This window comes from Struthio camelus, chromosome 4 (assembly GCF_040807025.1).
Source record: "Struthio camelus isolate bStrCam1 chromosome 4, bStrCam1.hap1, whole genome shotgun sequence".
Taxonomy (NCBI): Eukaryota; Metazoa; Chordata; class Aves; order Struthioniformes; family Struthionidae; genus Struthio; species Struthio camelus.
The window spans coordinates 77,162,238-77,179,827 of NC_090945.1; the positions used below are offsets into that span (position 1 = coordinate 77,162,238).

A 17,590-nucleotide genomic window follows, 5' to 3' on the forward strand; every position below is an offset into this window, starting at 1 on the left:
CACTTGGCAACACAGGTTTGAAGGGGTCAAGGGCTTCCTGCTAAGGACAGCACACAGCTGGCTAGGTCCGATATTCTCCTGGAAATGAGACACGGGTCTGAACTAACTCACCCAGAGGAAAATTGGTTTCAGGTTCCTGGACAGGTGCTCTAGCTGTACACCAGACGTTCCCACATGCTGGAATTTTTTGATATGCTTGACGCAGTGTGCTAACACTGCCCAAGGAACTGAGGGCTGCTGCCTGCTCATGTGTCCATCTGGGAGCAACTCCCAGTGATGGGGGTAACATATGAGCTCAAGATAAACATGGGAGCTTCTGTGCTAAGCTACCGTAACACAGGCACCACTCATCTCCAGCCATACTTTAAGAGCGAGCACTCAGTTATGTAACAGGAAGGTTCAGTGACCAGCCCTCAAATTGATTTCACAGTCCATAATCTTCAGTGGGCAGAGGGCACCTAAGTCAAAAGGAGGAACAGGATTTCAGTCAGCTACCATCAGTGCCTCCTACTGAAGCAATACTTAGAACAAGCCACTGAACACAATGGCTGCTTTGAAGCACTTCAGAGTGGAACTGTGCATGGAGTGTAAGCATTTATTGCAGGATTTGGGAGCCCAGGGAGGTAGGGAAGAAGAAAGGAACAAGAGAAGTACTTGGGAGTAGATGAATTGAAGTCTGCTGCTATCTAGTCCCTGCTCTTCCCTCCTTACTCATAAAACAGGAGTACAGCAGTACTGTCAGATTGCCAGGAAGCGCTCCAATACACAATAGGGACAATACTTGCCACCACTACCTGTTTTCAAGACAGCAGACCAGACTGTTTCTTGCTAGCTATAGCTAACAGAGCTGAGCATGGAGCGAGGAATTCTGAATTTCTGCCTTTTAGAACTAGATTTACTTGGCCACAGCATGAACTCTGGCATGTTACCACCTACATTTTTGTTGTTTAAAAAAGTAGTCAGATGATAAAATAAACTTTCAATACCTATATTGATAAATTCTGTTTTTTTTGCATGAGATTAACACCATTGAGTGGACTCTCAGGTGTCTGCACAGTTTGCAGAAACCCAGTATCTTAAATTTATCTCATATTTTGGAGACTACAAGGAACTCAACAAAAGCGTAAAATCATCATATTGATATTCAAGGCTTCCTACTTTTTGAGATCCTGTTTCTGCCTTTGTATTTTAATAACATCTCTCAGCAGTGAAACATAGTTCTAGAAAAAGCAGAGCTTTTAGGTACATGACAAAGGTCCATAGTATGTGTTTCAATTTCCAGAATTTTTTCATTACACAGAAACTATATACAAAAGAATCATTTTAGCTGTGATTCAGTGCTAGCTACCTACACATTTATGCTACATTTAAGAACCTTTGATTTCAAAACATACATTGTATGTTTTGATCACCTAATTTTTATAAACAAAGCGTGACTCATATGGAGGCATACTTTGTTACTCTACATTTACACAACTCATGCTCAAAACCAAGCACTCAGTCTTTATATAACAGAGGCATAATTAGATTATTTAATTATCTATTAAGGCTGATTCAGAAGTACAGTCATATAGAAAGCAATATTAGGTGGTGATAACCTTTCAAAAGCTTTTCCATCTTGCCAGAGTTTAGTTTCAACTAGAAAATCTTTATGTTAAGAACTAGTTGCTCAGGCTAGTCAGACCCTAGTGTATTAAGTATTTACAGAACCAGTGAGAGACACCCTCTCTACTTGAAACTGTGGCCAAAGAATAAACTGACACCGATATCCAATATACTGGAGCAGTTTAAAGACTAGTCTCAAAAGGAAAAAAAAAAAAAAACCCACAGTTGAGGATCTCCTTAAACAAATAATCTTTACTGACTTCATACCCAGAACAGCAAAAATTCCAGTTTCGAAATGGAAATTAAGTTCCCTCAAAATCTGCCTCACCTAATGATCAATGGCCAATATTAATTTTCTTCTTTTCAAAAGGAGTCTCTTCTAGTTGTTACAACTACTTTCAGATTGAAGCATCATTATAACTGAAGTTAGTTCAACAAGATAAGATTTTCCATGCATAGAAATTTAACTTAAATTGTGTGTCATTATTAATAATAATCTCCAAAGTCTTTAGAACAATAAGATTTTGGGACGCATCCACAATCATGCACTAATACTCCTACTGCAACTAGCATGTGAACTAATAATTTCCCATGTATTCAAACTAGTGTTTAAAAATCCTGCATGAAACACAGCTGAATGTTCTCTCTCTCCATTCCAGTGGAGAGGCAATCTTTTTAAGCAAGCAGGCTTACAGATCAGAGGTATTAAATAACGTTCTATTAAAGAAAGTAATATTCTAAACTACTGAAAATTCATTTAAAAAAAAAATCCTCTCAGCAATTAATAGATATTTTTCAAAGTGCTATACCTATCCACCAGCTCTTTCATTCCTTCTTTATCTGGTACCAAAGATTGGTCTTGGTCATCTGCCAAAGGGGTCCCAGCTTGGCGATATATACACCGAACCATATATCTTACTTCTGACCAGTAATTTTGAAGCTGCTGAGATTCACGTTCAGTCTCTGCTGAAATTTCTCTGCAAACAATGACAAAAAAGTACTCTCAATTTGTAGATCACATAGGTGTACTGATTCCTACTATTCTGAAGAAGCGCTTCAGGAAGAGCAGTATGTATCTACTACCTAAAAAAAGCACAAAATTGAATAAAAATACCATCTGTAAGTTACTGCTATTCTTAAACAGGTTTTTTTTTTTTTTTTTTTTTTTTTTAAGTAGGTTAAGCACAAGCTAACAAAGGAGCTAAAACACTACTGGCAGTTTGACCACGGGCATCAAGCTGAAGAGTTTGAACTCAATTCTTACCTGCGCTCATTACAGGCCTCACAGTTGCAAGCTATGTCTGAAGGAGAGGAATTGCTCAGGTCTGCAGCAGGGACAGTCTGTGCACCAACGGTTATTCTTCCTCCTCCTACAGATTCCTGCTGTGATCCACTGTTACCAAGAGGCATGTGCAAAAGAAAGTCTTGGCTCTGAGAGGAAAAACACAGGTAGCAACTTTGGTTTGTAAGGTTTAGGCATGAAACATCAATAAGTAGGCAAATATTAACACGGTGATTCTTAGTGCTAGATATATTTTGGGATGATGCTCAAGCAGGAACAAGGAGAAATCTCTTCTTGAAGAGTTTATCTTCCAAAATAGTAATGGTTGTTAGAAAGCTGCTGTTACTGAGGACTGAAGTTTTTCCTTTGTACACATCCCTATCTGAAGGCTGCTGGTATTTTGGTCTCCTGATGCTCTTCCTCCTCTGAGCTCCACCCTCAGCACCCTGCACCCTCCCCAAAAGGCCACCAGCTTTGAGATGTTAGGCTGGGACCTGTCCACGTCAGCTGTAGTACTTAATTTTGTGCTGCGCTCCTGACTCTGGAGCGGGATGCAGAGACGGCTGGACCAGGCCCGCACACATCCAGTGCCAGCAGCAGGAGCAGCTGCTGGGGCTGGTGCCGAGGCAAAGCGAGCGTCAGCACAGCTACGTCAGGAGAGCAACAGCAGCCTTATTACGGGAGCATCTGCAGCGAGCCACCTACACTCGGGCTGACGGTGACTGATTTTTGAGCTCTTTTTTCCCCAGCTGGTTTCTCTGATTTGTCTAGCAATGCAATCCTTGCTTTTTTTAAGTTAAGCTTCCCAACTTAGAGAATCCTTTTACTGTTTGCTTTTAAAAATTTCTCTTGAAATAAAACAAAATTCCAAAATACTGTCACCCTTTGATTTTAATATGGAGTATCTATAACTTAACAAGACAAAGAAGCTGAAAGCAAATCCTGCCTTCCCTGCACTTGACTTTCATTCTCTTTATTAATTCACTAAAGCTGCTCTTAAAGCTTTCAAAACTTTTGACTCAACTAAACAACGGTGCACTTTTGATCTTAGACAGTATTGATGTTCTTGGAAATCTCTAGGGTGTGTCTAATATTAGGTTACCAATATAAACCTTTTAGATATAATCGCTTTAGATTAATAACTAAAGTTTAGTGATAGCCTTGCTATGATAAGTACGAGTGAAATATTCTTAAATCTTCCTTACCAAATCATGCTGCTAACATGAGTTTAATAACATATTCTTTATAAACATAATCCTTCTTCAGACTGAACTGTTTACTGAAACAAAATCTGTATGCGCCTACAGGCATGTGCAGTCTCTTAGCTCTGCGCAGCAACATGTCAGCTGGAATCTATAACGCTTCTAACTATCGAAAGTGCGTGGTTTCCCAAATGAGTTGTGAAGATTTGGTTCTGTATTACAGCATTAAGTCTACAATTTACTCCTTACAGGAATTTGCAGGACCCTTCTTGAACTTTTCATAATTTTCTCTTATGAGGAGCACAGCTCTTAAATTAAGCTGAATTCTCATTTTAAAATATATTTCAATACTTACTTAAAAAAAAAAAAAATCAAAACTTGAAATATTATCAGCATGTGTTAAACCAGTGCTTGCAGCGCTACAGGAAGGAATAAGCAATTGCTACAAGCATGCTAGGCAAAAGCTCTGCTTCTTTGTAAAACAAACAAACAAAGAAAAAAAAACAAAAAAGGGTAGAAAAGACAAAACACGTTCATAAAGGAAAGCAGCAGTGTGAGTACAGTGATCTAAAAACAATACTGAAAGAAAAGGAAAATTCATGTCGTTTACCTCACAATCACAGCACAGAGAGGGGGAAAAAAGTATGTACGAGCAGATACAGAATAGGAAAAAACAGAGATCAAAGCAGCATTAGTGAGAGTAGAAGAAACAAACCCCAGAATCCCCTAAAATACTTTCTAAGCACTTCAAATTTAGGCGGTTCCAAAGCACCAAGTAGCATCCAGCCCATTACAATACATCGCCTTAGGATACTGAATTCAGGTACTTCAACTCACCACCAGAGATTGCTCTATTGTAGCATGCCTCTCCTCCTTTTCGACTGTTCGTCGACAGTCTGGACACACCCACAGTGGAAGATGCAGCATATTGTTTGCTTTTGGAGATGTGGAAAGTGCTGTTTTGCTAGAATTTTTTATCCCGCTCTCTGAAAGCGAAGTATCTTTTCGTTCGCTTCTACAAAGAAGACAATGCTCGCCAGTTGTATATGGGGCCCTCTGGCCCAAGCCAAAGGTAAATGGTGTCTACAAATAAATGTTTTGATAGATACCTGGTTATTTACAGACTATGTACCAGAGAAGTTTATTTTCAGATTTTTTTAAAAAACATTCAACAGCCATCATTAAACAGTGACTATTTGGCGTGCCCAAGATCAAACAGAGTAATCTAATATCAGTCTGGCAGTACCACTGCTATTATGAATAACTGCAGATTTCATTTAAAAAAGTAATGTTTGAGGGAGCACGGACCACAGCCTTTCCCTCAAAAATAACTTACCCTAGATGTAAAATTCTAACAAATAAAATACACAAAGGGAAAGCACAACTCCTTTTACTGTTGTCATTCTCAGAAATAAAAGGAAACTATCAGCTGTTTGAAGTTATCTCACCTCCCTTTTCAGCAGCTGTTCAAACAAAGACACTTTCAACTAAGCTTGTTACAAAATAAAAGATAACTTAGTTTTAATAAAAATCAATGAGGGTCTTAGAATCCACTGTCAGCTATTGATTAAAGTAGGCTTGGTGACTTATGGGGACAGAGGGAGTTTTAAAATTTACTTTCTCTTCTAAGATGCTACTGTGCATGCAGTCATGCTTCAGCCATGAAACGCCGACCGCTTGCCGAGACTGATGCTCAAACACAAGTCAAGTTGAACCACCAAACAGAACCCAACTTTGCAAGAGTTGAGCAAAGTTATACAAAATGGAACAAAGTGTCTCGTATGGCAGAATCTCAGATAAGTCGGATGAAGCAAGAGCTACTAGCTTCCCCTTAATTAGTCTAACATCCTGTACGCAAGCCTCAAGAGAATTATTATTTTTTTTTTTTAAACAGCAGGTGGCCACAGCTGCTCATCCCCTTAGCCCAGACAGTTTCCTTGTTAAAATATATTTTGCTGAAGTCAGGTTGACTCTGTTGGTACGATGAGGACACGTTCACAGCTTATCCTTTTGACAAAAATCTCTCCAACACCAGCAGCAGGACTTCCTCCGGCAAATGGGAAAAGCGGAGGACAAAAACGTAAAAGTTCAGAAGTGAAGACAATGCAACCTTTACTCTTCTGGAAAGGAAAGGTTCAGGGCAAGCGTACCCCAGTCACGCTGCAAGGATTTGGAGAAGTTCAAACTTGTATAATTTGTTTAAAATTGTATCATTATCATCCCCCCACCCCCCCCCAAAAAAAAAAAAAAAAGAAAAAGAAAAAGAAAAAAGAGTGATGGCAAACGGAGCAGGACAATCTTAAAAGGCTGGCCAACTCAGAGACTTGGTAAAATCCAAACAATCTCCCAACTGGGTCTATATTTACAACACAGATTTAAAGTTCAAATGAAGTGTTTGGTTCCTGGAAAATAAGATAAAATTCCACTGCTAAGAAAGAAAAGTGAGGTGATCATACACGCAATCATTGTTTTTAAACATTTCATACTTCTAACAAAATTGATATTTAGAACCTTGATAAAGTGGAGACCACAAGGATGGCAGATTCCCGTCACAGCTTTGTCGTACTAAAGCGAAACTAGAAATTGCAGTTTCTTTCTTTACTTATTTTTGAGATTATGAATTCATACTACAGTTTCTTTCTTTACTTATTTTTGAGATTATGAATACATGCAAACATTTCAACAACAGTTGTAACCTCTTCCTGGATTAGATGAGCTTGGATTTAGGTCATATATATTTATATCCTTCTTTAGTGCAAAATCAGAGCAAAGCATGCATTCTGAGAAAAGCAAGATATTTTTCCACTAGTCAAGCTTCAAAAAATTGTCATAGATCTCAGCAGGAAAACATCCAATCTCACTCTGAAACACTTTCAGATATAACATTCATAAATGAAACTTGCAAGTGGGGCAAGCCAGAACAGAAATAACTGTATCTCTAACATGTATTTAGATTCATCTCCAAGAACATTTTTATTACCAGTGTTGGAAGAAAGTTAAATAATTTCATCTGAAATTACATAGCTTTTTTTTTTCCTATCAGTGTCCAACTTCAAGCTTATTAATCAATGAAATTTTACCTTAGAAATACTAAATTTCAATGCTTTTTAAAGCCTGAACACTGAAGTTATCAGAAGCTTCATCATTGACTTCAGTTAGCCAAATCCTCAACTCAAGAACGTAGGTCAAGGTTCTCCTCTATGTATCAGATGTTTAAGTTCTTCTCCCATCAGTAAGGGATTCAGCTACCATATATATCTACTAAACTTGGCTGCACATACCTGAGAAACACCTGTGAACTCTGATCCAACAGAACTGTCTGTAAACTGGGTACCATTTAGTGAAACCTGGAAAAAAATTAGTATTCTGGTTAGAATCAGCATAAAACTCAACTCCTGTAAGAACAGCATTAAAAAGGAGGAAAAAAAAAAAAAAAAAAACCACACACACACACAAAATAAAACCTTCCCCAAACCCAAGGACTGAGAAAACAGCTTTCAAGCTTTCGACCACTGTTTGACTGAAGAGATGGAAAAATCTTTTTCTTTTGTAATAAGGCTCTTTCAGATGCAAAAGTTAATAAATTATGTATTTTAAACATTTGCAGGATAGCTGTTTTATTAACAATGCAACTCAAATTAGAGAGAACTGATGCAGATGATGAAATCATAGATGAAACTAAGTTTTTCCTCTCCATTTTGTAGTTTACATTTAGCTTTTAAATTTCTTTGGCAATTGTCTCAATTTTGTAAGAGATTCCTGTCTTTTGGAAGGTGAATACAATATTGCTTAGAAAAAAATACATTGTATTAACCAGGAAAACTCTTCCACAGCAGTGCGCTGAACCGCATTCAGCTATTCCACTGCATCAGCCTTCCTCCTGCCCCAGGTTATAATTCACACAGGAATCTCAGATTTCTTCTCTACGCTGTTTCTCCGCGTGTGTTACAGATACTACTCCAGATATCACTGGAGGGCCTTTAACAGCCACAAGTGTTTCCACACAGTATTATCTGAGGGCACTAAACCAAGAGTAAAGTTAAGACTGCATAAAAATTGCAGTCACTGACTACAACGAACCTTATACCAAACTGCCTTGAAGAAAAGGAACTTAAAAAGCATTTAATAGAAAAGGGCAAGGGGGGTAAATAAAGTCAAGTCAGTTCTTTTTATTCCCAAATTTCCCTCTTCTTGAGCACTGCTTAATCTCTTGAATTTCAGATATAATTTTTCTTATGCTTTACTTCAGCTATGCTGCTGTTCTACTCCCTCACATTTTTGCTACCTTCTTCGCGCCCCAGTTTTGTAATACTATTATCTCATTTTAATACGTTAAGACTACTTTAAAGACAAGGAATAAAAAGCAGCCCATTTCACTTAACTTAAAACCCTCCACATCTCTTATTTTAGATCTGCAAGTTTCAGAAAGTTTATTTATGCTGCTACCAAACCAGAAACTCAAAATGAGACCTTCTCTAGCATTAAGGAGTGCGAAGGCTCTTCAGTCGCATACATCCACAGGATTACAGACCAGCCGGCTTATGGTGCCGGCTAGGTTACTGCAAAGGCGGTCTTCAGCAGGATTTTTCAAAGGCAGAGTAGCGGGTAAAACAATCTGCAAATCTTTACTACAGAAGATACAAATAAGAAACTACGTAACTTCACTTAGATGTCCTAGACTAACTTTGAAGAGTATTTAAAGAAAAAAATCATCACACGCAAGTCAAGCACCTGTGATCCAAAAGCACCTACGATCTGCAAAAATGCAGATGTTTGCCACTTTTATCCAATCACTTGGCAGAAAGTAAGAAAAAAGAAAAAGAAAATTTAAAGTCTTTTTAATGAGGAAAAGAATCTCCTTTAAGAAAAGGGAGCTTACAGAAGAGAATTGGAGGTTCACTAGTTATTAGGATGCATATACATGCAAGAACAGGTGAAGAAACCAGGAAGAAACTTCAGGATGAAAATAGTATCTTCAGCTCAAAAAACAAAACAAAATTTCAAGAGAAAATAAAACAAGTTCTGTAGCATTTAAACATGCAGATGTTGAATGACCATGCTGAAGGCAGTCACAAAGGTTGCAAAGGCAAAAACAATAATAATGGGACTTTTCTGTTATCCAGCAAATGCCACGTGATGCCAAGACAAACTCCTGGAACACCAGGAGTACCTGCCTCATGGAACAGGTAGTCCTGCTACTAACAAAAGAAAAGGCCTCTTGATCCCGAGCATTGTGCAGAATTCAGGTCAAAATACTGCTATCAGAAATCCATAACATAATAGTGAGCATAATATCCTCCAGAGCAACAAACAGCAAAAAATTAAAAAAAAAAAAAAAAAAAGAGAGAGAGGAAACTTCAAGGGAGTCATCAGGAGTAAAATGTCTATGGGAATAAGGAGATTGAAGACATTGTACATTAGCCTTAGAGTAAACACAGAAATCACAAGGAGGACTTAAGAACCAAGGGGCAAAGGAAGGAGACTGTTAAACAGTGTATTAGAGAAAATATCAAAAGAATCTTGTAGTTGTCCAGATGAGGTTCAACGACCATTTAAAAAACAAAGTAAAAACAAAAATACAATGAGATAGCCTCATAAATAATCTCAGAAAATGAGGAAAAATGCATAAAACTACTATTAAATCCTATTTCAAGGGACAGGAGGAGTAGGTAGCCTGTCAGGATCTGTAAGGCTAAAATAAGTAAAACAAATAGATGAATTAAGAAAAATGCTGAAACAAACTAAGGTCACAGCAGAAATATAAAAGTATTCTTTGCATTTTCATGTTCACCATGGAGAAGTTTAAAGATGTTCTCCCAGTGAAAGCCTTCTTTATGGAGACTGCATTAGAGGATCCGTTTCAGAGCAGATGGACAACGCGAACATTAACAAGTCACCAAGAGCAGATGACATTTATCCAAGAGAGCTAAAGAAGCTCAAGGATGAAACAGCTACGCTAATCATTACAGCATGTAAACACTTACTTCAACACTCCTTCCGTATCACATGAATGGAAGATGAAAACACACAAGTATGCGCGCATGCACACACACACACGTTTTAAGTTTTCATGGGAGATTCAGGAAATGACAGGTAGTTCAAAGTAAGAGAGGGCCGGAGATGACCAAGTTAACGGAGAGCACTCAATTCTTCAGCTTACCAGACACAAGAAACTAGAGAACGGCAGGAGGACATAACAAGAGCTAGTTCCTGGGCCACAAGTTCAAAGGTACAATTCTGGGTGCATAACTTTAAAGTCATACACACAAACCACACAACTATAACCTTCAGACAACCTCCCCCCTTTTTCTTAAAGCATCTCTGATTACCCATGTTTGTGATTTTAAAATTTTATCTTTTAAAAAACTATTTTGTGAATATAAGTACCAGAACAAATACTGACATGGATCAGGAGAATAGGAATCTGCGCGTGCAACAATTGCACCTAATGGAAACGGGCAGTGGGGGGGGAAATCTGTTCCTTCTATAAGTATTATTTACAGTAGGAAAAAAAATATATATATATATATATATTGTTTCTCTTGCAAGCCTCCGCCACACTAACTCTTCCTTTCTAGAGGATAAAGATATTAGGAATTCTCTTATCATCTTAGTACATGGTATTTCCTGCACCAAAAAGTACCAAGAAAGTGGAAGTCATAGCTATAAACAAGAATCCCTTATTTCACCTGATTGACCTTGGAGAACCAGCTGAGCAGTTAGCTACACTAAGAGGGGGTCATAGATTGCTGACCAGTGCTGGTAAGGGCCCATCACAATTAAAATCAGAGCTTCAGTGGGCCAAGTGATAAATTCCTAGATGTGAAACACCTGGTTAAGTCACACCAGCACCCTGAAACCGTGAGTGCAACACAACAGCATCGCATGAAAATTCAGGAAAACAAGCAAAGCACCTGAAAGTCCAAACTCAATTGCTGTGACTGAACCCTTACAGTTCAATAGAAGTGTAACGCTGAAAATAGCGCAATATTAAATCAAATTTCTCAAGGAAGGGGCACCTTACAAAATGTTGTACTGATATCCTCAAGTGCTTTAGGAAAGGTACATACCGCAGCAAACAACGTTACCAAGGGTACGTTAAGGCTAATGTAAGTCACGCAGCATTACTCTATAAGGTCCTAAGGTAATGAAAGTATGCTGTATCACTCGATTAATTTGTTTGTTTTTATATACAGAGCCAAAAAACTACCTTTATCATAACACCTGAAACAAGAAAGCAGCACATTTGCTATAAGTGTCCGATTCACGCTAGAGGAACCTACCACACTTCACCCTGACCCCCAAACCTCCCCCCCCACTTCACCTCCCCCAAACCTCACCTACACTACTTGCTCTCCTGCCTACGCTTTTGGCACCACGCGCTGTTTGCCACCGCCGCTCTGTGCCCGGGTGCCCCAGGCAGGGTGCTGCTCTCCGGCGGGACATGCCGTCACCCGTGGGGCTTGAGCCCCGCTGCTGCTGCCAGCTCAGCTGGCAGAGACACCTCTGGCTTTCCCTGGCCAGACAGAGCCCGAGCTAGTATTTTATCTCCCAGTCATACCTCCATCACAGAACCACTGCTGGCAGAAAACGAAGCTTACCAAACCGTAAGTGATATTAAGAGGACAAGAAAGATACGCTTTGCTTCTTCAGGTCAAGGGACAGGAAGCTACCTGATTTCAGTGAGAGAAAGGTTAGGACCCTGCCCTCCACTGACCCAGGGCTCTGCAAAGGCAAACGCAAAGAATGATGATGGAAATGCAGGGGGAAAGAGGTTCTACAGGAGGTACCAGACACAAGTCCCGGTTTTGAAGACCTGGAAAGGTACATGCAGCAAAGGAGCAGTCCACACACGCCCCACAGTTCTTCTCTCCTCCGGGCCTCTCAGAGCAAGCCCCAGCGGACAGGACAGTGTGCTGGCCAGACCTTTAACACAGCAACTTTTTTTTTTTTTTTTAAATTGTTCCTGAACATTTTCAGTAGCAACTACAGTATTACCAGTAGGCCCTGCAGCTAATGATATTACAGCATGGAAAAGATATTAGAACATAAAAGCCAACAGTAAACCATCAACGCAACACTCATCCTTTCCTTAGTCTCTCTTGGAGTCCAAAGGGTTAGTATCTGGCACAGTTCAATTTTTCAGAGGAAGAGCAAACTGAAACACAGCTACTTGGCAATATCACTGCTCTTGCCTACGTGATTTCAGGAATTTCAGCATTTTGATTTTTTTTTTCCTCCTCTTTGCTGTATTTTAGGAAAAATGAACAGTTTTGGAAGCATTAAAAACACCCATCCAATGTTCTACACAAAGTACTGTCAGTTTTCTCAGTGAAATAGTTGTCTTTGTAGTGATTTAGTAGTTGCTTAGAAAAGCTTCCTACATTCTGGACAGATCAATTCTGTGCACTGCATGAAAGAAAATTCTCACCCACCAAAACACCACACCGTAAGCCTTGCAAGATAGCAACTATTGCAAAAACAAAGCAAAACAAAACACATGCTAGATAGAGTATTATCTGCATTACATTTTTTAAAAAGTCATTTTTTTCCTGAGGGTCTAACATTGAAAGAGACTGTCCTGTGACACTTAGATCAGATGAATGGCCATCCAGAGCTATAATCAGGAAACTTCTCAAAGATGACGACAGCGCTATTACTGCTGCCACAGAAATCTGTCAGGAATATTTATTGTCAATATTAACAGGCCCAAGGACTGTCAAAGCAACCACTGACACATCACGTCTGGGCCTGCTGCTGTCAGTTAATAGCAGTCTGCTATAGATTACTACAAGTCACTGTCCATGGTCATGAAAGTCTGAAGACAACGTGGCTGGTTCAATAGGATTTTTTTTTTTTTAAATAGAAGGTAAAATTTCTTAATTTTCATTGTTAAATAACTCCAAATAATACTAGAAGTTTTGCAGAGAAAGACATGCTCATTTAAAAGAACAGATTAGAATTATATTTAAAGATGTCTAAGGGTAAGAGTTTTCTTTCTACCACTTGAATATGGAGAATGTAAGATTTAGGTGTCTAACAACAGGCAGGAAAATAATTTGCAATAGTTGACGTGCTTCCAGGTGCACAGGCCCAGCAGTCCTCAAGAAGCTATCAAAGATTACCACCGTTGTTTTATAGGAAGAAATCCCTTTAGCCAACAGCAATACATAATTTAATTCCATAGTTGTTTTTATGTGGTAGCTTATCAATTGGTAAATGTTTGATTTGCACACTGAAAAGTTTGGAGGTTCCTACTTCCAAAACATAATCATGGTTTAATGTAACACAGTACTGAAACACCACTTAATTTTTAAGGAGGGGTTGCATGTGATTCCAGACCTCCAAATATTTTTAGGATTATAAGAATAAAAGATGAAGAAAATATACTACAAAACACTTATTCAGAATCAGTAGCGTTTGGCTTAAGAAAATGACATTAAGTATCTTTTTTGATGTGACACTTATACACCTCTAGTGACACTGCCCAGAACGCAGTCATGCTCGCTAATACACACTTGCTTGCCAGGGAGTCTCACAGTGTTATAGGAGGCACTGACAAAAAAAAAGTGACTATTTATCAGCTGCAAATGTCACCAACTGAAAGACACTACAATAGCGTAAGCTCTGAGGGTTTCCTGTAAGGAGAGCTCTTGGCTCTCAGTAGGGACTGCAGAATCCCAAACAGAAGCCAGAAAAAAGCACAGACAAGGTGATAATATGGATATTTGAATTTTAATTATTTAACTCAGCCAACACATGATCTGACCAACTGATAAATTTTGCAGGCTCTTAATCAATTTTACCAAATATGCCATTTTGAGAACTTAACACATTTCTGAGTGCTGTTACCCTTTCCCAGTGCAGTTTGCGTTATTCTAGTGAAGTCCAAACTCTCAGGATGAGAAAACTTATCCATAAGCAAGTCAGTGATACAAGAAGTACCCTTGGAGCGCCTGCAGAAGCTGCTGAACTACACACAACTCCAGACAGCTCCTTATATCGATTAGGGGGGAGATATATAGATAGATAGATAGATCCATATCTATATATAAATAAATGAGGTCTGTGGAAGAACAAGCATTCCAAAGAGTATTACAAGGCTTTTGGGACTTGTGATATCCTGAATGTGAACACTGAATCGGAACGTTACTTGCAAATATAGGTAAATTGCCTTTTTTGATCTGAAGTAATTAAGTAGCAGGAGAAACAGAAGTTGCCAGAAACTGAGCAACAGCCAAGAGTAAAGCGTTAGCGAGAAATCTGGCAGAGGCGCTGGAGGACAGAAAGCGTTCCCCATCAACACAGCAAATGTGTTGATTCAATCCTTAGTTTTGTTGGTATCTAACACACACCACATTTATGTTAAATAGCTATAATACTTACAGAAATCATTAATATCATAGCAGAGAGCACACACTCAAATATTTAACTTCGCCATATTGCTCTGAGGTAGAAATAGCCAAAACTCCACTTTACAGCCATGGAGCTAAGGACAAAATAACTACACAACTAACTGCAAGTCAGTACATTTGTGGAAGAGGAGGGATTGAAACTAGATCTGCTACAGAACACAATTATACCTTAAAGTATATCAGGTAGCTATGAGAAATCAACAATATGTTATTAAAACTGATTTATGTAAGATCTTGTGTGCATACATTTAGATATGGCAGATTCAAAAAAAAAAAAAAAAAAAATCTACCCCGTTGTGTCACTTGCCCTCCGTGACGCTTAGCCAGCAGGAAACATGTACTCAATGACTAAATACAGGAAATATAACCTATAAAGGGGGAAGGAGGAAAAGAAACAATGCTGGCACCAGGAAAGGATGATTCATCTAATTTAGGAGAATTTGCACTTGTTTTGTTTGCAAAGATAAGCAAAAGATAGGAAAATGCAGAGCAGATAGCCTAAGTGTCACACTCAATTACAAAACCAAGTACTCGTTCCAGAAGCCAGCAGGCTGTTGCCAAGTAGGTCACTCGTTTAGCCCTCCAAAAGGTACAGTACGATGTTACTTCAACATATTAGGAACAACATACTGAGATAAATCTATTATAAATCTTGCTAAACAGGCAGTCACAGTAATCCAAAACTATGTATTCACTATGTGAACATCTTCACAGAACACGCTTATGAGCAAAAAGGTTTATATTTGGTTTGACTTGTGCTACTCCCAAAATAAAGTCTGCCAGCTTCTTTTTAGCCAATATAACAAATGCTTTTCTTGTTTGTAATTTCCTGGGAGATGCCCAGTATTCATATAGAATCACCATTCAAAGATTTCAGTAATATTAGTGAAATTTCCATTTTAAGTTTACTCTCTTTAATCTAATAATATGGACTTCCACAGCATTTTCTCTATTAAGTAGTAAAAAGTCACACTATTACAGAATTTGACCAACCTGCAATATGGACCCTCTGAAGGCTCTCCTTCTTAACAGGAAGATAACAAAGTTGACTTGGTTATTAAAAACTATGTTTCCTATGTTTTCAAGAATTATATTAAAACTTGAATTTAAGTAAACATAATGCCACATCTCCATAGCATTCTTGCTTCTTTTCCAACAACGAAATTTTTAAGGACCTTTGATACCAAGTCATAACTTCAAAACAGTTTTCAACAAAAGCTGAAGCTATTTCAAAGGAAATATTTTCCAAAGGAAACATTTCTCATGATATCGTTCAACCTAGGCAGACGAATGTTAATAATATGAATATTAAGTGAATACTGGGCTTGTTCAAAAAGACCAATATGTACTGGTTTAAAGAAAATTATCGTAAGTTAAATGTGAAGTTATGTGAGTGGTGGTTGTGCGGAGGCAGCTGTCCCTATCTCACCATGCTTGGGAAATATCTGAAAGGAAAACCAAGACTAATGACAGTGTCTCTACTAGCCCCTGTCAAAACTCAAGTCTTAGTTACCTGCTCAATAAGATCTTGTGCTGAAGGATTCTTAAGACTTAAGCATTTACAAGACTACTATGGAGGTCTGGGGGGACGAGGGCAACAAATCACCTGTACGTAACTTGGTCTTCCAATGTAAGACATAATACCAGTAGCTGGAAGAGTTAAAGCATTTTTTCCCCGTTATTTGGGCAAAGGCTGGTCATTCACTCTTAGCATCTGCCCGACCAAACGCACAGGCAGCTTTCAGTCTGTTTAAAAAGTATATGCAATCAAGGTTTTGTTTTGTTTTCAGGACGCCTAGATACACAAAAGCCTCGGAAATAGAGCAGGGAGGAAGGAAAGCAGACAGCATTGAACAACAACAGCAGAGTAGGAAACAAACCAATATTCTTTCTACTTCAAATTCTTTAAAGATGAAGGTCCTCTGAAAATAAGTGACATTTCTATGAAATTACTCAGACCTACTTATTTAGCACTTGTATTTCCCCCCCCCCCCCACCCCCATTTGGGTCCTGAGATCTAAGGGAAAACAATTCTGTTCCAATATAGTAATCAGAACAGACTAAATTCTAAATGGCTACTAAAATTCACAAACCACAAATCCATCACGTCTTGGATGACAGAAAGCTATGTTCAGAAACAGCCATCTTAAATTAAATGCAATGCATTGCATTGCAAATAATGGTGCCTGAAACTATCTTGGGAAAACTGTTTAGCTGTACTCAAAGAAAACTTTGAAGTAGTACTTTCAAAAGAAAATAGATTCTTTATTGTTATCCTGTAACAAGTTTTAAGGAACAACTTCTATATTCTGTGCTCTTCCCCCTGCACATATTTCAATAGCTTGCAAATTTTCTTTTAGCTGAACCATCCTTCAGGATAAGTAGTTTACAGGTTATAGTGCCAACAATGTGAAAGTATTAGTAAAACAAACAAAAAAAACAAACAAAATCCCATACGCTTCTGTCCATGATCTCTACAATAACTTAAAAAAAAAGATAATTAAGAAATTAAGAAAATTCAAAAACCAAAATTATGATGAAGAAATTCAGATCTCTATCCCATTAAAAGACAGAATGATCTATAATCGTTTAACTTTTAAATGAGAAGTCAGAGGCAGGCTATACCCAAAGAAGAGTTTTTCATCTCTTATTTTATTGAACATGGACAAAATAGTGACTTTTTGGACATTAATTTGAACAATGCTGACTTGAAGTATTAATTCCATGAAACTTCAGGATGGGAATATTCATTCCTGCCTCTGTCAAGTCAATAAAATTCCATTTTGTACCTACAATTTATCTAATTCTGATGTGATAAAGAAACCAATTGCTATTAGAAAGTCTCATAAGAAGAATGAAGAAAGAAACATACAGTTGCTTTGTAAAATGAAAGGTCCAGATCCCAATAGAAGTCCTATAAGACCTCTGTAGGCATTTTAAGTTCAATCACAGAATCACAGAATCACAGAATCGTTTAGGTTGGAAGGGACCTCTGGAGATCATCTCGTCCAACCTCCCTGCTCAAGCAGGGTCCTCTAGAGCATGTTGCCCAGGATCACATCCAGACGGGTTTTGAATATCTCCAG

At 38.3% G+C, this 17,590-nt stretch overlaps 1 protein-coding gene across 2 annotated transcripts in view; it reads right to left on the bottom strand.

The window, feature by feature from the left end:
* FAM193A (family with sequence similarity 193 member A) overlaps positions 1 to 17,590 on the bottom strand; it is an 82,753-nt gene that overhangs the window by 40,134 nt on the left and 25,029 nt on the right. Inside the window, exons 2-5 of one of the 2 annotated variants that reach the window (XM_068943535.1) lie at positions 7,371 to 7,436; positions 4,927 to 5,172; positions 2,870 to 3,036; positions 2,415 to 2,582 (exon numbers count right to left, since the gene is read on the bottom strand). In XM_068943535.1, the coding sequence (XP_068799636.1) occupies positions 2,415 to 2,582; positions 2,870 to 3,036; positions 4,927 to 5,016 (425 nt within the window). In that variant the 5' untranslated portion in view covers positions 5,017 to 5,172; positions 7,371 to 7,436. Of the gene's footprint in view, positions 1 to 2,414; positions 2,583 to 2,869; positions 3,037 to 4,926; positions 5,173 to 7,370; positions 7,437 to 17,590 lie in introns of those variants that run through there. The other variant, XM_068943534.1, reaches the window with a different exon arrangement.